General features: G+C 40.4%; 2 protein-coding genes and 1 long non-coding RNA gene across 6 annotated transcripts in view; 2 read left to right on the top strand and 1 right to left on the bottom strand.

The window, feature by feature from the left end:
• Positions 1-1,332, top strand: part of chst15 (carbohydrate sulfotransferase 15) — a 41,159-nt gene extending 39,827 nt beyond the window's left edge. For all 3 annotated transcript variants that reach the window (XM_074620206.1, XM_074620207.1, XM_074620205.1), the window contains exon 8: positions 805-1,332. In XM_074620206.1, the coding sequence (XP_074476307.1) occupies positions 805-1,004 (200 nt within the window). In that variant the 3' untranslated portion in view covers positions 1,005-1,332. The remainder of the gene's footprint in view (positions 1-804) is intronic.
• LOC141758623 (uncharacterized) overlaps positions 1-5,985 on the bottom strand; it is a 95,969-nt gene extending 89,984 nt beyond the window's left edge. For both annotated transcript variants that reach the window (XR_012591906.1, XR_012591907.1), the window contains exon 1: positions 5,642-5,985. This is a non-coding gene — a long non-coding RNA (uncharacterized LOC141758623). The remainder of the gene's footprint in view (positions 1-5,641) is intronic.
• Positions 5,986-14,745: 8,760 nt separating this feature from the next.
• cpxm2 (carboxypeptidase X (M14 family), member 2) overlaps positions 14,746-20,547 on the top strand; it is a 29,216-nt gene continuing 23,414 nt past the window's right edge. Inside the window, exons 1-2 of the mRNA XM_074619993.1 lie at positions 14,746-15,386; positions 17,354-17,458. Coding sequence (XP_074476094.1) covers positions 15,125-15,386; positions 17,354-17,458 — 367 coding nt within the window. The 5' untranslated portion in view covers positions 14,746-15,124. The remainder of the gene's footprint in view (positions 15,387-17,353; positions 17,459-20,547) is intronic.

Below are 20,547 nucleotides of genomic sequence, written 5' to 3'. Positions count from 1 at the left end.
ATCACAAGTTTCATCACAATACGATATTATATCAATTCTTTGGGTGCTGATAAAGTCTGCCACGATACAATTTCGATTTGATTCAATTCAGGGGCCTGTGATCGATTTGGGATGATATCACATGCCCATTTAACACAATCAGTTATATTTATATCAACTAAAAAAAAAACTATTAAAATACGATTTGACAATTTTATTACTGGGCTTTTCTGGACATTTAAATTAAAAACAATCTATTCTTTTTAATAAAAAGAATAAAAATATACCTCATCATCATGTTTCAGTGCAAATGGTTTTTTTTATCAGTTAAGAATTTAAAAATAAAGGCACATCTTAAAGATGATAATATGTATCGATGTTTTGCATTGATATATTGGATCATTGATCATTAAATCGATATATCGACCCAGATAGATGGATCACTACACCCCTAGGAACAAAGATGCCAACCTTTCCTTGGCACATACAGTAGATTGCTGTTAGTAACAGGCCAGTGTATATGTGCGACAGTCAAATACAGTTTTTCCCTGTAGTCTGGAAGCCCCCTTGTCTCACTGGTTCATCCCACAGTTTAAGTGCCCCAAAGCTCAGACTTAGCTCTTCAAAGAGCAGCCAACACACCAGCCAAGATGCGATTACCTCCCAGAGCGTCAAATCTTCTGCTCAGAGAGCACTGCTGGTACACAGTGACATTTCAGAGTCCTTTACTGTATTTTTTGTTCCATTTGTTTAGTGCTGCGGCAAAATCTGAAGTGGCCCAGGAAGGAGGTGATGTGAAAGAAGTGTTTGTGTGTGTTTTCGCAGGGCTGCTGACAAAAGAAATAGAGTCAGAGATCACAAGAAGTCCGGCGTCGAACACCAGGAGGCCGGCCGACAAGAACCTGGGACCCATGCTGCCCATCACTAAAGAGATCCTGCGGGATTTCTACACGCCGTTCAACGAGAAGTTGGCCAAAGTGCTGCGGAATGACTCCTTCCTTTGGGAGAACAACTCGAAACTCTGAACAACTCTGAACAACTTACCCACCTCCCCTTTACTTCAGTAAAAATAAACCACTGACGTGTCAGCCAGCCCCTTCGTTTGAGCTCCATCTCTCTCAAGTGCCCATAAAAATCAATGTTCTTTTTCTATTTAAATTATTTTCTAAGTTATAAAAGCAGACATGAATCAAAGATAGAAAATAGCACAAGAGAGTGTGGTGATTTTGTGAAAGTGTGTGTGAATGAGAGCAAGCGAGTGAATACATGGGAGAGAAAGAGATGTTGGCAGGTCTTGATTGTTTGTTTTTTTTGTGACCAGATGTACAAAATTAAATAGTGAATTCAAAGATATTAAAGCAGAGTCATGTGTTGTTGTTTTTTAAGTGTGGTTTGATTACACAGTTGCCAGTTTGGACTTGTTTTCATGAAAAGACGTTTTTTTTGGGCATGTTTCTAAAGTGTAGTTGCTCATTTGGGCTTGCTCCTGTCTAGTTTGTCCTGTTGCAGGATCCGTACACAACTGCCACCACTCAGAGTGTTGTTGTGAGACAAATCTTTGCAGGGTTGATGGAGTTTAGCTAACAATGCCAGCTAGTAAGTGGGCAAAATATGGCAAAAAGTACAACAAAGACTGGGAAAAAGAGAGTGTACTTAAAGATTGGATTTGCCCTCAACTGAGGGACGATTCAAAGGCAGTTTGCCGTTTTTGTGTGATATATGAGCACATCATGCCGATCTGGTTCAACGTGCTATCACTGAAAAACATAAAAGAAACGCAGCACTGGTCTCTTCAGATGAGGCTTATACCAACATTGGATTCACGGTCTTTGCAAAAATTATACTAAAAGTTCAACTTCTTTAAGTTTAGTTGACAAGAGAAATGTTAAGTTACAGGCTAAAAATTAATGCAAAAATGCAATAAAATGCATGCAATCCAAAATAAATGTATACATACAGTATAAGTGATTAAGTGGATGCTACTCTCTTTCATATTGTGGCAGGTAGGTAAGGTCGCTCTTTTGGGCTTGTTTCTATAGACCTGGTTGCTCGTTTCTCTCGCAAGATCTGGCAACAGATGGTTGATTAATTAAAAGATATTTTTTGTCCTTTTTAGATTGTACAATGTGCCTTGATCATAATTCAGAGTCTCCTTATATATAGTGAGAACAAGCTGAATGAAGATCAGAGCAAGAGTTTAGTGACACAACACCGCCCTCTATTGGACACCACATGTCATTGCAATCTTAAAATAGTCCCCATCCAACACTATTGGCTAAAAATAAAAGACATCAAATGGAATAAATGTTTTTCAAATGCAAACTTCAGATAGTAATATACTGTATTTGGATATTAAATGAGTCCAAAAGGAAATCTAAATGACGATTTGTTATTTTCTGACTGAAGTTGAGTGAGTCAGGTAGCTGAAAGACAGCCATGTAATTACTCGGATCAAGCCTTCATAATAATTTTCCTCTCCTTCTATCTGTTGAATGGGTGTCACTAACGCTGAATAATTACCAATTAGTAACAAGCTTGAATTAAAAAAGTGTTTGTGATTGGATTTGAGCCTTTTTACTCGAGCAAATTAAGTTGGCAAATTGAACCAAAAGACTTTTGAGACAGCTACCCACGGGTAAAAGGTAACCGGGAACAAATCAACAGCAATTTCATGTGTATAAAAACACTGTCAAGCTCTGCTGAACAATTTAAATTAAGGAAATATAAAACTTTGACATACTGAAATACTGAAGATGGAGCATATACACGTTCTCTCCACCAGAGGGCAGACACTTACCAATATACAATTTCAACTTGGACTTTGGGCATTTAGTAAGTTATGGCAACAGTAAAATAAGAACATTTGTCTTGCATCAACAACATCCAGATGATTTAAAGTGCTTTAAACACAAAAAGGAGCCTCAATTTTAAACAAAAAAAGGAGAGAGAGAGAAATCAAGCTGTCTGTAGTCATCATGTCTCTCTTTTCTGGCCTCCCAAACTTTTTTCTCCAAGACAAACTGACCTAAATACTACTGGGAAAGCCTTCTTTTTTTTAATTCAGAGGAAACATGCAATCACACAGATTTATTGAACAACATGAGATCCCATTTTTCTTGTTACAGCTCTTTCACTGTACAATCTCAACATGCCAGCAGCTTTGGCTACTTCCTGCTCACTGAAATCAAGACAATCTGACTGGGGGAGAAAAAAAAAATGACTGCAAATCATTTGCATATTTTGGCCGTCTGAAGAGGTTCCGCTTCAACGTGAGCCTCCGACCAACTTCAATTTCCTTGGAATTCACAAACATTAACAGAGCTCCTTTCATCCTCGTCTATGCTGTATCAGAGCGTACAGTGACTGACAGGAAACTGGACAACTACGTAGTGCTGCAGCTGAGAAAAAATTCCAGAGAGACACGTGTTTAGCCTAGATCCAACTATTTCACATTCCTTTGCATTGCCTCTATGCTGAATTTTGGCCTTAGTTTCCCAAAAAGTACAAGCTGATTTTAGTGTTTTTTCAGGCAGTATTCTAGCTGTCTGTCGGACAGATTTATAATAGTTATGCAAAGTTGATATTTGGCATCTCGGCTCTGATCTGACCGCATCTCGGCCATGATCCCGTCACATCACACAGGGATGTAAGCTCAGCCCAGCAGACACTGGAGAGTGATGATAATAAACTTCAACTCAGAGCCTACAGGTGGATGCTGGGACGGAGGTGGAGCTTATTGAAATGCTATATGAGCAGCAGAAGCTGCAGTAGTATATAGCAGCAACTGTGTGCAGATGTACAGGAGAGCCGACGGGAGCAGCATAGCAGAGCAAAGGGCACCTCAGACTACAAAAATCCCTCACCGAAACCACTCACAACTTCTGCCTCAACATCGACAACTCCACTCTGTCTCCCTCCCCTCACATCCTCGCAACCTCGGAGTCACTTCCGACAGCCACCTCTTCTTTGAACACCACATCAATCACATCACCAGGACTGCCTGATTCCAACTTAAAAACATTGTTTGTCTCCGTGTATCCCTCTCTTTCTCTACTGCCGAAACTCTGATCCATGCCTTCATCACATCCAGAATTGACTACTGCAACAGCATTCATTACGGCTCATCATCCAAAGTCCTAAAGTACCTCCACTGGCTCCCTGTCCCACAACAGAGCCAGTTCAAAGTCCTTCTCCTCACTTACAAAGCCCTTCATAACCAGGCTCCCTCCTACCTCACCAACCTGCTCCACAATCAAACTCCTTCCCGCACCGTCCGCTCCTCTGACGCCAACCTCCTGACCCCACCTCTCAGAACCAAGCACCAGACCTGGGGCGACAGCGCCATAGCTGCCCCCTCCCTCTGAAACTGACTCCCCAAACATATCAGAGACTGCACCAACCTGTCCACATTCAAATCACTAATCAAAACACACCTTTTTAGAACTGCTTTTTACTGTTTGATTACTGTTGTGTTTTGTATATTATGATGTCCTTGTTTATGATCATTTTAGCCGGGTAAAGTTTCTTTGAGTTTCTTGAAAAGTTCTATTTTTATATTAATATTTATATTATTATTTTGCATATAGAAGTCATTTGATTTGTTAACCAAAATGTGACAATGCTCATGTAAAAAAATATCAATAAAATACTAATTACAAAAAACATCTACAAAAATTTGAAAATAAAAAGTGAGATAGAACAATTAGTGGTAGAGTATGACGATATAAATAAATATGCAGGGAGAGAAAAGTGCATAGTGACCAGACATGTTGAATACATGATCAACATCTCTACCATCATTACATAATTGTCATCGTCAGCAGCATAGTCAACATAATCTTCATCAACATCATCATCAACAACACAAACCACATCATCATATCATCAACTAAGTGAGTAGCCTTGGGACTCACTGTACCTTTTTCACTGTACTGTAAACTATTTAGTGAATTGAAATGGATAAATCTAAACCCAGCAATCCACCTCACATGCAGCATCATGCTGAAACAAGTCACCTCTGCAGCAGATATTACCAACTTATTCTTATCAAAATCAGATGACCTACAGTATGGAAATTATTAGCTTAAGGTTGGCATTGAATGCTGTTGAATGTAGCAGCAGTGTGAACCATAAAACAGCAGCTCAACAGATTAAATATAATCTAGGGAAGTAAAATTGTCACCTCAACCCTGAGTTTTGAGTAGAAATATATCTAATAGCTATGAGCTAGGCAGAGTATGAAGTGGGTAGAGAATATGTGACCCCATATGTGATGAAAAGCCATGTTGAGTTTCTCAAGAAGTCCATATTAAACTGAAATAATGACATAAATGGACTGTGTGCAAGACAGCAGTCATGTTTATATTATAGCTTTATAGCTAATAAACAACATTAACAACCACAATACACAAACATCCATCATCATAAATCAACAGCATGGAAAAAATCACCAAAAAAAACAAGTTAAGCCTGAAAACTTCATAATTAATAGCCTTCTAATGAAAATATTTCACATGTCAGAAGCATGAATTAGTAGAGAGGAGACAAGCAAGCAAGAAGATGAGGAGCTAATGTGGTTAACCAAACACAGAAACACCAACTGAACACAGTCAAGACATCCAGGAATATATATTAATGTTAACATTAGCAGCACAAATCTTACCCTGAAGAAGTGAAGAGGTGATTCATGATGTTGTGTTGCAGCGACAGTAAATCCTTTGGGAACAGAGTTGCCATGGTTACAGACGTTTGGTGAAGAGAGCGGTTAATTAATTAGCGGTAAGCATCAACACCTGATGAGGTCATTTATCCCTGAATAGTGGCAGCAAACTATTATTATTTCCTCCTCAAATACTTCTGTTTTTTTATGAAAAAGTTGTGTGATAGTCGCTAGTTTTTCCTTTTTAAAGCAAAGTTAGTACCGCAGCCTCACTGACACTGACAGCTTCCCAAAAGTGATGCTAAAACGTCTCGAGCGCCTCCTGGTGGTAAAACCGGAAATTAGTTTAGTATTTTAGCACTTCCGGTTCCCTCGTCTGGGAGTCAATGTTTTTTTTTTATTATTTTTAGTTAGATGGCTGAAATAATGTCTGTGGTTAACACAAGCTTTAGAGATTTTAACATTTTGTTCTACGACATAAAATACGTCAGTTATGACGGAGTATTAGGGCCACATTGAGGAAAAAAAAATCTTCGAGATTTTGAGAATAAAGTCAGAAATTTACGAGAAAAAAGTCGTAAATTTACGAGAAAAAGAAGTTGTAATATTACGAAAATAAAGTTGTGATTTTATGAGAAAAAATTTTAATATTCCGAAAAAAAATTTAAGAAAACAGTGAAGTTATCAAAAAATATGCATAAGTAAAAAAAAAACATAATACAGAGATTTGTATTAAAAGTTCCTAAAAATAACAGGAAACAAATCTTTGATGCGATATTCACAGGAAATAGTCTGCTCAAAATGCATCCAAATTGCTCGTTTTACACAAACTTCCTGCAGTTCACTATTTGTTTTAATTGTACAGGTTATCAGTTGTTCTGTACTGTTATTGTTATGCATTGAATATAATATGAAATATTCATAAAATGTGTAACCAAGTCAGGGGTCGTCGCTTTACTCAATGATTGAAAAGGGGTATCTTAAAGAAAAAGGTTGGGAAACACGGCTTTAAGGGACAGAAAAGCTAATAATGAGAGAGTCATTTCAGTATTCAGCATTTCAGTAGAATTTCAGTATGGGTAGAGATACAATTTAATTCTCACAGGAGTTATTGATCTAATGCCATCAGTGATATGAACATTAGAAAACTGAATAAGAGGAGTCGGCTCTGTCGTCCTCGTTGATGTATGGAAGCTCTTTCCTTGAAAGAAGACGTCTGGATGCCGACAGCATGACGATGAGTCCCTGAACTTGTAATATAGGGCGCCATATTTATGGGATTCACAACAGGATGTTGGATGTGACAGAGGAGGAATGAACCTGTTTCTTTTTTTCCCAGTCAGTTTGGATAAGCTTTGAAGCAGGGCTTTAGCAGAGAGGAATCTCTCTCTCTTTTCTTTTCATTCCTCATCAAGTATCTCTTAACCCCTCAGCTCTTCCTCCTCATCGTACTTTAGACCCACCAACTATTTCACGATCACTACAACTCCTGCTCGTAACTCTCCCGTGATCCTCTAAAACGAGCCGAGTGAAAATAAAAAAAAATCATCTTTTGAATCACAGCTCTGTGTCTCACTGTTGTCAATGATTAATGGAAAACGTCTTGAGATAACAAGAAAGAAAGATCTGGAGAAACAAGTTTATGCAACAAACATTTGCTAATCCATCATGCTGATCGAGTGCTCTGATCGCCTGCCAGTTAGATTTGAAGAGGCCCAGTCATGCCCGCTGATGATGGAGCAAGCAAGGAATGCAGGAAACAAACAGATCTTCGTATAAAAATGGGGTGAGATTTGTCAGAAAAAATTGCGATTATTCTCTTTTATATTACAAACAGTAATCCAAAAGTAAGCTGAGGATATTAAACTGAAGAGTCCTGCAAGTCTTTTCCTAACATTTGTGGGATATTAAGGCTTCAGCCCAAAACATCTGTTTGTGATATACAGTGCTATGCAGTTTTATCTCTTTTGGACGCATATTACAGAAATAGAAATAGTCTCTGGCGTAGCTTACTGATTGCCTTTTTCTTCACACAGTCTACGAAGCTACGCTATTGCAGTTATTTGTATGTTTTAAGGCAGTGGGCATTTTGCTTGTAAAGATTGTTGCCCAGGCTCTTTTAAAACTCCAAAGTCAAGGGCAGCCAAAAAAAACAACAAGAACTCCTTTTCCTGCATGTTTGCATCCTAATTATTTGTCCTAATGGTTCTCTTTAGCGGTGGCAAGACTTCCATATCGATTCAGCTATTTTTTATCAGTTCAAACCCTTAACAATGTGCTAAACCAGATGTTTCTTCTTTGTTTTGTCTCTGTCGTCCCAGGCCTCTTTGTGGCCTTGCAGTTTTGTCATTGTTCAACAAGGTTTAATGGATCCGGGGTCGCTGCTCTGCATTAACTCCAACCTCAAAGTCCAGCCAAGCATTTCACAACAAGGACAGTACAGAATTCTAATGTGGTTACTTACATCTGTGCCTGCAGAGCGGACTGTCTCCTCCTCGCTAAACTACCAGATGTCCTTCAGGGTGACCCGTAGGAGGTGCACCACTGCTTTGAGATCCTGAAAACAGCTGTATCATCAAATCATTAAAGAAACCCTTACCAAAAAGAAGTTTATACAAGTGTGCTATTTGTGTACTTCTTTTAAACTTAAAATAAGAGAGTATACTTTCAGTTTACTTTTTTTATACTTATCAGAGATATACTTAACAAAAGTATACTTAAGTGTACTTGGCTTATGCTGACAAGTATACAGAAAAGTCTAAGTATACTTGGCTTATACTGATAAGTGTACAGAAAAGTCTAAGTATACTTGGCTTATACTAAGTATACAGAAAAGTTTAAGTTCACATTTATTAACTAAAAAGTGGGCCAATTTAGTCCCAAGAAGTACTGAAGTAGGACAAGTATAGTACTAGTACATTGATATTAGTATACATGCTACATAAAGTATACTTGGGGGAAATATACTTGAACTTTACTTAAGTATACTTCATAAATAAACTTGAAGAGTACCACTTCCTTTGCGTCTTAGAGATTCATCTCTTCGTTTTGTCATCAGTGTCTCAACAAGATATTAGGTGATAATTTCTACTTTCTTTCTTCCATTTGATTGTCCTCATATGCAAATTCATGCTTCCGTCAGGATTACCTTGCCATTCAAATTAAAGCTGTCACTGTTATTAGAAATGTGAACATCTGGCCCTTTTCGGTCCCATCCAGCTGGATCCTGTCCCAGCCGCCGGTGAATGTGGACAAAGAATTAGAAACCCAGGTGTTCAGGAAGGGAGCGTTTTCAGGGAGGAAACTGAGGGCGGCTCTGCTGAAAACGCATCGGGATCCAGGCCACCGACTGAGAAGTCAAACTGACATTGTTATCGAGCAGCTTGTGGTCTAACTGTAATGAATAGATGAAGAGCTTTTTCATCACCCAAAGGTCCTGAAACAGGAGACATTCCTACAACCTCCCGAAAACCGCAATCAACAATAAATTGTCCAGAATTGTAGGACGATGACAAATGTAATAGTTTCTGCAGGGATCATAAAATATTGCTATGACTGGACAGAGCCAATGCAGAATGTAGAAAACCGTAAAGTAGCCAGACAGATGTCCTAAGTAGTTTTTGTCTCAATTGGCCTGAATGAGCAGCTTACTGTGCATGTTGACAAGTTATTATTCACATAGCAGAGAGAACATTTGCTTTTGAAATTTAGTGAAAGTAACTTTTACAGATGATTGGCTTTAAGTCAGTAGTCTTTAAACAAGCTGCAACTCTGACATATTGTATTATTATCACCCTGGTTAAGTCGACATGACAAACAGGAGTTTATTTACACATCCAGCAGATACAGTAGCAACATTAGCATTCATTAGCAGTCATGTTTCTGGCCACCCGGAGAATGCAAGTCCAATAATCACTCTGCTTCAACCAACTTGGTTCGTCACTACAAATGACCCCTTTTGCATACATATAGTCATTTGATCTTTTGTTAATGTAAATTTATTGATTATAGCAGCTTTAAAGGTGCAGTGTGTAGGATTTGGTGGCATCTAGAGGTGTGGTTGCAGATTGCAACCAACTGAATACCCCTCTGCTCACTCCTCCCTTTCCAAGACTCGGTAACGTGAGCCGTGAGTGAAAAAAACGGTGAAAGGCTCTCTCTAGAGCCAGTGTTTGGTTTGTTCGCTCTGGGCTACTGTAGAAACATGGTGGAGCAACATGGCGGACATGGAGGTCCCGCTCCCTATGTAGACATGAAGGGCTCATTCTAAGCTAACGAAAACACAACGAGTTCTTAGTTTCAGGTGATTATACATTATTGAAAACATAGTTATGAATATTATATTCCTTTTCTGCTAATAGATCCTCTAAAATGTTACACACTGTTCCTTTAATATGTAGGTTATTTGGGAATAAGAGTAAAGTTTGAGTCCTGTAAGGGCAACTGGCTTTCATATTCATCATTTTGCACAAGCCATAACATGAAAATACTGTAGTAGCCACAGGCTGGAAGGGCTCTCTGAATATTCATGTATTAATTCTTCTCTGTCAATATCATACAGTCATTCATCACTGGCTGTACTTTTGAGGTTTTTCTCTCTTTATTAGAAATGGTTCTATAACTATAATTTCCACAAAATATCAGGTCTGACTGTGCTTTGATTCAATGTGGTCATTACTAAACTAGAAGAAAGAAAAACATCTCACTCTGCTATTCTAATCAGGGTCAGGTTTAAAATGTCTACAAAAACAGCGTGCAATGGAACAGGATCAACTCAACCTGCTTCAAAACATCTGCTTGAGCACTACACACCGTGAAAGCAATATTACCACCTGACTGCCGCAGTGGTGTAATCCTGCTACTCTGAGTTACAACATATGTACTGTAATCAAACCAATAAAAAATGGCTTATATCTTTGACTTGGCTGGCAAAGCAGGTTGGGATTTTCTGTGTTCCTCCAAGAAGGATACCAGGAGAGCATAAGCTGATACAGACTTCAAGACTCAAAGCATACTGCTCTGTGTGTTGGCCGGTCTAGCAAATTGACCATCGCCACGTTTCACACAGTTTCCATGGACACAGGAGAAGTATTGCTAAGATCCTACGCCAGCTTTTTATCTTCTTTTGTGATCAGAAATGTTCACAGATACAATTGAGCCAAGTTTGCAACCAGAATAATGAAGAAATTGATTTCAATGCATTTAAATAAAGTGTGTGACCTTCAAATATAAGTCTTGGAAGAACAGTGGCCTTACTTATTACTTGTCATTAAAATTGACATAACATGAAATCTAAACACTGACGGTACCGATGTCATCATTGTGGGGAAATTCTGCATACTTGTCTTTCAGTTTAAGATGAACCAAGATTTGAGCCTCTCTGCCGGTCTGCATATCAATAACGCCGAGAGATGCTGAGATTCATCCATAATGCAATGCACATGATTTAAAGTAGTAAATCCAAGGTTGTAATATGACGCTTTTTTTGGATCCATAAAAGTGTCACATTACATCTTGGTAGACATGTAAATAAATAAATTAATTAATTAATAAGACGAGGCGGGTTTGTCCCTGTCAACCAGGGGTGTACCTGTCTGTCCTCAATGAACTCTTAACATCAGAATCTATTAGAAAATATTGGCCACGACACAAGCCAGTTTGACACACTCAAGGTTGTGTTTGATGGATGATCACAAAATGTGTTTGCGTGCGTACAGTTTTGTCTGTGTGTGTGCAGAACGTGTGATATTAATCAGAGTCTCCCCTCATGCAAAAAAACGAAATGGGTCTACACTGACTTGTTCAGCCAGTGTGTGATATTGCTTTTGCTTTTTAGTCACTAACTACATGTTGTTTTTCTGGGGAAACCCAGCCTTGCCATGTCCTACTTAACAGTACAATACCATTATACATTATTCTCTCCATCCTCAGATTCTCTATCTCAAACCAGTCCCCCCACTTTTTCATCAATTACAAGGTGCCAAAGCAGCAGCGGGGAGGTATTTGCCACTGAGCCTCCAACCTGTCACTCTGGGCACTGACGTCCAATTAATGAGAATTCAGCCGGGGATTTTCTCCCCATAAGAGATTATAGAGAGAGGCAGGAGCCATCACTCTCCCCGTTGGGTGTTTCTCACTGAGAAAGACAGCTATTGTCACAACATCCCCGCCTCAAGCTGCTCTGCTCTGCAGCCTGATAAGCAGCTATTTGATCTGCTTACTTCGGACTATATAGCAGGTATTTTAATGCAGACGTTCTGGCTGTTTCAGACAGGAAGTTTAGGTAGATTTCATGCTTTAATAAATGTTGACCGTGTCTAAGTCACTTCTAAACTACAGTACATATATTCTGTTAAAGTCATGTGTGTGTAATGACAGAAATCCCTCTAGCAGCCAGAGGAAGATACATATGGTCCATATGTAGGGTTTCTCTTCGCTATGAACGGTTTTATTTGATTTTGAATATTGCACCTTAACAACAATTAATGGAGCTTTTATCAAAACAAAATTTCAAAGGAACATTAAACAAAATAAAAGCATAAGAAGGAAGATACAGGTCCAGGTAAAGGCAAGTCTGTATAAACGATCTTAAAAAAATAATCAAATAAAAAAATATGCAAAGTTCTTGCCCTCTATAATCGTCATGGCCAGTTATGGTTAGGGTATGTTCGTGCTGGGCAACTAAAACACTTAGTTAAGGTTAAGGAGAGATCGTGATTATAGTTCATCAAAAGGCAAATGTTAATTACAGGCCTTTAACAGGATGCAAACTCTAAAGTCAGTGCATCAAAATTAAATGAACCACATCCACCCTAATCTCCACATTGCAGGAAGTAGTCTGCCTTGCTATACATAAAGGGCACATTACTTTGATACTGCATTGATACAGAAAGGTATTTACATACAAATCATCCAAGATTGACTTGATTACTACAGATACTAGGCTGATTTTCCCCTAACCTTAACTAAGTGGTTTTAGTTGCCTAAATTTAAAGACAAACCTTAAACATAGATAGGTAGCAGATCAGAAAACGCTCATATGAATCGTCTTTTGAATGGTCCAGCCCGTCCTCATTCCCAAGTCGACAAATACTGATGCTTTGTCACAGCCGTCAGTGTTTGATACCGCCGCCCAAGGCGCCCTTTATTGCCTGTCTGAAACGCACCGAGCTTTTCATTAACTCCAAAGTAAACCCATCCGCAGCAATATATAAAACACTCAGAGAAAGTGCAGCGGGTGTGTGGTGACGTAGTGATAATGGGTTATTCTGGAAACCACTGAAAAACAACCAAAAGGACTTGCTGGAACGGCCAGAAGGGCCCTGCCTGAGGATGTGAAAAAAAAGTTTTAAAAATGCACTCTCAGATGCTCTGTTAAGCAGTGTGAAGATGCTAATTGGGTTCTGGTTGCTGCAGCATTTTTAAACTGAAGGCAGGGAAGAAATGGCTAAGGGCAGAATAGGCCAAGACACAATAGTCTGAACAGGAAGTAATTAAAGAAAGTAATGGCTGTAAATTGGCCAACAGAACTTATTTGAGAAGGAGAGTTAAAACTCTTGTCAAATAGCACCTAGAAATGAACTGAATCACAGAGCGCATGATTATAGTGCACGAGTCCTTGGTGTGGTTGGTGGTCGTTGGCCTTACACCACAACAAACAGCCAAATCTGTCACATCAAAATCTTTAAATGATGGTGAACAGATAGACAGACAGAAATCCTTTACCACGCCATAAAGTAATCTCCCCTGTAACTGTACTGTAGAGCTGTCTAGAAAGGCTTCACAGCTACAATGGCATCATGCATTCAGAGAAAACCTGACACTTGCTTTAAGGTGTGCAGAGAAGGAGGAGATTTCTTGTCTCCTTGCCTTTGAGGTAAAATGCTACAGCTCTCTTATTCTTCCACCCAGACGGTTTAGGATGGGTGTAGTCTCGATGAGGAGTGGGCGAGCAGCAAATGCCTGGCTGGCGAAATGCTTTGCCAGTCGAGCATGTCTTCCAGTCTTCCAGCCTCGAGCTGTCCACCCACTCCAGATCCTGTTCTTCTGTGATTAGCCTGCAGCCCCAGCCTTGTTCAGCCCCCATTCAGAAGCCATCAGTCTCAGGTGTAAAAGTCTGATTTCTTCCATACAACCCATTCAGACTTCTCTGTATGCAAAGTCTGTCCACATCAGTTAATGAACAAGTGTAGCGTCCAGGCGGGGCATCATGCTTGTTATGGGATTTATTAGTTTGTCTTGCCCGAGGTTGATAAAATGTCAGAAGCTGTACTTATTAGTTGTGCAAATGCTCAGTGGATTCCCACTTCTCCTTATGACTACATTCAAGCCCAAGGCTAGACATCATAGAGTCAAACGCTTCTTAAATGCCAGATATAAAACGTTATTATGAAACCTAAATCTAACTTAAAGATGGATCTTTTTCAGCTGGAAAAATGTGTTTTCAATCAGGAGTGTGTTGGCTTTAGGCTGTGTTATTATCTTCTTGTGAAAGTGAGGCTGCTGTAGTCATGTGTGTGTGTGTGAGAGGAAGGAGAGAAAGAGCTTCACGTGATGAGGTGTGACACACGGGGGCATCGCTCCGTCCCTGCGTTGAAACGTGCCCGAACGCTCCACGGAGAGTTGGTCCTGTTCAATTTCAGCCTGCTTGTTAACGTGTAAATGACTGCAGAGCCCAAACAGGTCTCGGCTGAAACGAGAAACAGCCTCAGCAGCAAATGAGACGGTTTGAAGAGGAGCAACAAGTTAATTAGCGTTCCCCAGTAAAGGGATATCATGCGGTGCTAGAAGACATTCAAGTGCACTTCTACTAAACTCTAACAGCTGTGTGATTTACTGTTCAGGACTACTGTTTGTTTGGGAATGAATATTTTGTGCCAGTTTGGACTTCAAACACATACACCCTGCGTGGATCGGGGAGCTCTGCTTCTCCTTTTTGGACGCACAGAATTGCAAACCGGTTAAGAGCAGTTTAAGTTGAGAGAAAGAAGAAGAAAGTTTCCTCTGGTTAAAGCCTGCCCCAGACAGAGTGGGAGGAGATGGAGATGAAAGCAGATCCTCAATGTGTCAATGTATGTTTCCCCAGAGAGAGATTTCTATCTCTTTTTCACTTCAACCCACACCAGTGACTCCTCTGCAATGTGTCAGAACAGAGTTGTTTGAATCTATAAGCGAGAAAGTCACCTGCCAGCATCTAAAAGAGAGAACTGTACTGTCTGTCTTCTCTCTCCTCACTCCCTCATCTGAGTTTCTCCCTCCCTCACTGCATTTTTCCCAGACTGAGGCGTCCATGGACCCTCTGGCTCCGCTGCTTTCGTCAAAGACTTGGAGCGCTCTGAGAACTTTGTGAACTCCCCGTGTTGGAGTGGGGAAGGGAGAGGAAGGGGTAGCAGTTGATGGGACGCAGCCCGGCAGCAGCAGCAGCAGGCTTCTCAGTCTGGAGACGGCATCGGGACTCACAGCTGGAGATAATTCCCCCCCTGGGTCATGACAAGACAGCAGCGCCTCAGCCTCCTCACCCCCCTGGCTCTGCTGGGACTCCTCGCGGGGCTCGCAGACCTCGGCCGAGGCTCTGCCGGCGAGGATGAGGATTACTACATGCAGGAGCTGCTGACGAGAGAGCAGTACAACCAGGTCCAAGTGCTGGAGAAGCCTGTGGCCTCGATACCTGACAGGCATGAAAACCCTGCCAAGAAAGTGGCAAAGGGAAAGGCAGGCAGCAGCAGGCAGACGGATGATGCAAAATCAGGTAAAAGCAGTGCCATCTCTTAAAGGGTCAACTTTAGAAAGTCAGTCTCAAGCTCTCTTGTGCAGAATTCTTATCAGTACCCTCAGCAATAATGGTCATTTAGAGGTTGGTGTGGCTGCAACATCTAAGCTAGAAAGTTCTGCAGAAACTTTTGAAGTGTGTGTCAGTGTTGCCACTAGATGACAGTGTATGGCTAATCATTTGCGCTTTGTTACTGCAAGTTTTCATACATTTTTCAGTAAAATAAAAACAAAAAAACACAAATGTCATTAAAAATAGCACTTGTTTCTGTGGCTTTTTAGCATCAGCTGATGCTTTTAACGTGAAATTCGTAGTACAACGATGTTTAGTGCCCCACAGTTCAGAGGAGCAGCTGGATTCAATTCACACGGTGATAGATGTGCAGAGAAAAAACAATAACAATGACCTCCACATCAGGTAGTCTTCCTCCTCGCCCCCCCATACGCATAGATCAGAGCCGTGTTTCTGCACAGCAGCAGGATTAACAGCCTCACCCACAGCAGAGGTCAGGACTGCATTACATGAACACATGTGAGATCCACATTTTTCCAAAAAAGCAGCAGTGCTGTCCTGTTACAGCTCTTTGGCAGCACATGCAGTAGCAGGTTTGTAGGTATGTTTGAGATCCTGCCGGGTGATTGGAGGACAGTTACAGGCGTGAGGGCTTTCGGTTGGTTGGTGGTGGATAATTTAGAGCAGCTGTGTCGACAGTGACCTCATGTTTCAGGCATGTGGCGTCACGTGTCTCAGCAGAGATACCTGCTGCAGGTGGAACTGGAGCAGGGAAATGATAACAGTGAAATATGAAGAAGAGTATTTATCTCCATCACACTGCATCATATTAACAAGATTATTTTTAGAGGCTCATGAATACTGACTACAAGTAAAATAATTGACAGCGTATTGATGGTAAAACAAAAACAAATAAGAATTGTTGTGTTTTCGTTTCCTTAGAATGAGCCGTTTATATCTACATACGGAGCCGGTCTTCTTCATGGAGCCAGCCGCCATGTTTCTACAGTAGCCCAGAATGGTCAAACTAAACACTGGCTCTACATAGGACCATTTGCGTTTTCATGTTTTTTTGTGTTGCTAACCGTAGTTCCTCCTACACGCTTGCTAATATCAAAAGGCTGTTGTTGGAGGTTGAAGAAATTTCCCAACCTGTAGAGTAGCATGGAGACCCTCAACTGCTCTGTAAGCATAAAAAAGTGGGTTTAATGGTCCAAAACTTGGAGAAACAGGGTACATACACTATTAAAAACCTTGTAGTGAACCTTGTTTTTATTGTTTCAATCCAAAACCTTTATTTTATGGTGAAACTTCAGGTTCAAAACATTGTGTCTCAAGTTTGATTGGCACAAGTTAAAGCCTTCTATATATATACAGTATATATATCCTTCAATATCCGTTACGGGAAACCACATATGCAGCTCGGAGCACTGGTGAGGATTTAACCTGTCCCCACAATGAGATGTGAATAAAGACTTTCAGATGTGAGAAGGATTGTTATCACGTGGGGCCTATCCTGACCTGACATCAGTCAAATCACTTCCATGACTGCCTGCTCACATCCTGCTTTTTGTAAAGGGTGCTTCCATGACTGATTTAAACCTTGAGGCGGTCATCTTATACATGGTATCACTGTATTAAGGATCTTACATGAGCACTGGGTTAGCCACTGTGAGTGGGAGATATAAGGAGCACAAGAGTTAAATGTTTTTGAGTTCTGTGCCCAGAGATTGTCTCTTGGTTCAGACCCCAATCCTGAATCTATCCATATGTGCAGGACTGAATCCAGCCAAGGTTTTTCTCTTTCTGTGTCTACACTCCATCTCTATGTAAACAACAATGAATCAGCAGTTTTAAAGGTGATTGGGCCTCTTTAAAAATGGGGAAAAAGTTTTATTTCTGTTCCTGCATTAATGTAATTTCCTTCCTTTTAGTGAAAACAGCCAACAAAAAGGCTGAGAAGAACAAGAAGGGCACCCCAAAGAAAAACCCAAACAGCATCTCAGAAGGAGAAGGACAATACAGCTCGATAAAAGAGGGTGAGTGAACAAACGGTGACACTCTTCACTTGTTATGGGAAATTCATGACCTCATAAAAAATTAAGCTTCCCTCCGACGTACATGGATCATTTCTCCGCTTTCACGGGAGCCGTTAGGATGGGAGAAAAGAAACAAACTCTCTCAGAGATGACAAATATTTTGGAGAGGGGGAGCGTTTTTTCAGAGCGTAATTTTCCCTGAGAGGAAAAGTCTGGCAATACAAGTTGATGCTCTCAGAAGTGGAGTCAAGCCACAGAGGCACGGACGTCGTCTTTGCCTATGAAGCATTGTGTTTGGTTTCCATGGATCACGATCTATTTGCTAAACTGCAGCCAGGATGCCCCTGTAGCCTTCCTGTCATGTCAGATGACAGATTAAACTGTCTGAGAGCGTGATTCAGGGCATGTGCTTTGACCTCAGACTTTCCACAGCTCTGAACGCGGTGATATTGCCCCTATTAGACTTATTTACACAGTGTCAGACATCTCTAGCATAACGGGAAGCTGTATTTAATAATTCGGAGGAGGTTAAGAGAGGCCAACTGTGAATTTATGTGTTTGTGTTGAAACCGTTGTAAGGAACCTGCCGAGACAGACAGAGAGGCTGCCATTTTTAATTTGGCACTCGGGAATCGGAGCAGAAAGTTGGATATTCTCGCATGTTGGAAAATGGGAACTCCGTGCCGACAACGCCTGGCACAAAGAAGCCAGTCGAGAACTGGAAAGCTCAGTCTCCCAAAATCATGTTTTCACGGCTGAAACTCTGTGACTCAACACCAACCTGCTATCCAAATTTTTCTAAGCAACTCCTGGTAGCAGCTGATTAATGTCAAATATAAAACTTTATATATATCAAGAGCTCCACTACACAGCTTTACAAGTTATTTATCCACCAATTATTATTATTATTTAATTATTCGGCCATTGTTGGAGTTGTAGCAGAACTTCAGTGACTGCCACATCTGCACATACCTAAACAAGACGGAATTCATTAAACAAGGGGGTTTAAGACCAGCGAGAAGTTTGATTTGGCGGATGTGTCAGCGGCTCATACACTATTCCCACCGGACGTAACTGAAATGTGTTGAAACAAGATGTTTCCGCTCAAATATCACAGTTTTTCACATGTGCACAGTCAAGCTGCAGAGTTTAGGCTGATGAAAAGTAAAAACTGTATCATGGGTTGATGTGCAATGATGGTTCAGGAAGTCTGTCACGAGTTGTTAAAGGATTTTCTTTTAAAGCAAGACTATGTGACTTTTGAAAGAAGAATTAACACAATCTTCTTCAAATGAAAAACTGAAGTCATAATCAATAAACACTGTGAAGATTTGCTTTTACTTGGTCTGGTCTGACCAGTAGCTTAAGGGGGCTAATGTTAGCTAATATTTTTAAACTCTTGATAGATAACAGCTTATAATTGACAGTAATTGATAGTGCTGCTATCTTGCAATTACCATTTGTGGCCACAGGGGTCGCTGTTTAGCAAAAGTTACCTGGTCTCGCTCTAATATTTAAATTTACAGGACGCCATTTCTGTTGGTACCTTAGACTCTATATAAGAAGTGGACATAGTTACCGTGGTTTGTGGACTGCAGTTTTGAAGCCTAGATTTCGGCATTTTGGCCGTCTCCATCTTGTTTTTTTGCAACCAGAAGTGACACGAGAGGGTGGAGCTAAGTACAACCCAACATTGAATTTTTAGGTGTCCAAAATGTTACAGTGAACTTTCATGAACTGAAAACACACTGTGAAAGGGTTAAAGTTCTAAGAAGAAAACACGGACAACTCTCAGACCGGACAACGCCGTGGTAGCGACCTGTCAATCACAAGGTAGCCCCGCCCTAAAGCATACCCTGCTTTATGGTCTATTTGACTCTAAATGGGACCATAATTTACTAAATGAACATCATGCTGTATTGAAGAAGACTTGAAACTAGCGATTGAGACCATAAACTCATGTTTACAATGTTTACTGAGGTAATAAATCAAGTGAGAAGTAGGCTCATTTTCTCATAGACTTCTATACAATCAGACTTCTTTTTGCAACCAGAGGAGTCGTCCCCTGCTGGCTATTAGAAAGAATGCAAGTTTAAAGCACTTCAGCATTGGCTTCACTTTTCAGACCCCGGAGTTAGCCACCTGGTTAAAAAGTGCTTTGTTTGAAAACTGTTTAAAGCTTACAGTCATAAACTTTATAATAAATCATACACATAAATTATTTTAATAGCCTGACTAAGCTTTAATCCCAGAATTGGTTTTGGGCCTCAGCAGTTAACATGGCAAGTGTCCTAGATAGCATCACATGAGGCTGTGACTGTGTTTTGTCTTTTGTATTACTCATTATTGTTAAGGCCAGATGTTGTGTTCCTGTGTGGGTCCTCTTGCGAAGGATTGCATTCAGATGGTGATAATGATTTTGGGCTTTGCAACATGGCAGGCACCCATCTATTGTTTTGTCCTGCTGACCTCGATCCTTTGGGCCAGGTTGTCCCTAATATGTTTGCTCCATTCAGAAAGCTTGTGGCCTTATGTCTTATTCCAGGAGGATTTTAAGAATACAGGGTCACAAGTATATCAACATGTGTGTTTTATTGCTGTATAGAGTTACTGTGAATACTACACTACCACGTCTTACCAGTGGCTTGTTATTAATCAACTTTTACGTTTCAGTTACAGCAGGAATTAATTCCTTCTCAAGTTATGTTTGCTTTATGCACCAAACATAAATTGTCTCATGCATGTGTGGATTTTGGATGCTGATCTTCTTTGAATCTGGCTCTCTACAAACTCTTGTTCATAGTGATTGACGGTCTTCAGTGTCTCAGACATATCAGGCTGCTAGAACAGTTACACAATGCACAGCCAGCTTATATGTCCAAAATCACATGCATACACGCTGTAAAAGCAAAAAGCCCAGATCCCAAAAGTATTTTTTAAAGAAAATGTCTTTGTCTTCTTTGTGCCTGTTTCACTTCTGGGTGTTCATTTGCGAAGGCAGTGCTGGCTGTATGACAGCAACATGTGCAGCATATGCTGCATGTGAAAACAGACCGGTGCCCAATCGGAAATTCTTGCTCTGAAATTCT

This window comes from Sebastes fasciatus, chromosome 20, assembly GCF_043250625.1.
Source record: "Sebastes fasciatus isolate fSebFas1 chromosome 20, fSebFas1.pri, whole genome shotgun sequence".
In the NCBI taxonomy this organism is placed as follows: Eukaryota; Metazoa; Chordata; class Actinopteri; order Perciformes; family Sebastidae; genus Sebastes; species Sebastes fasciatus.
Note: the sequence above shows the minus strand (reverse complement) of the source record. Positions and strands in the feature narration are given on the sequence as shown.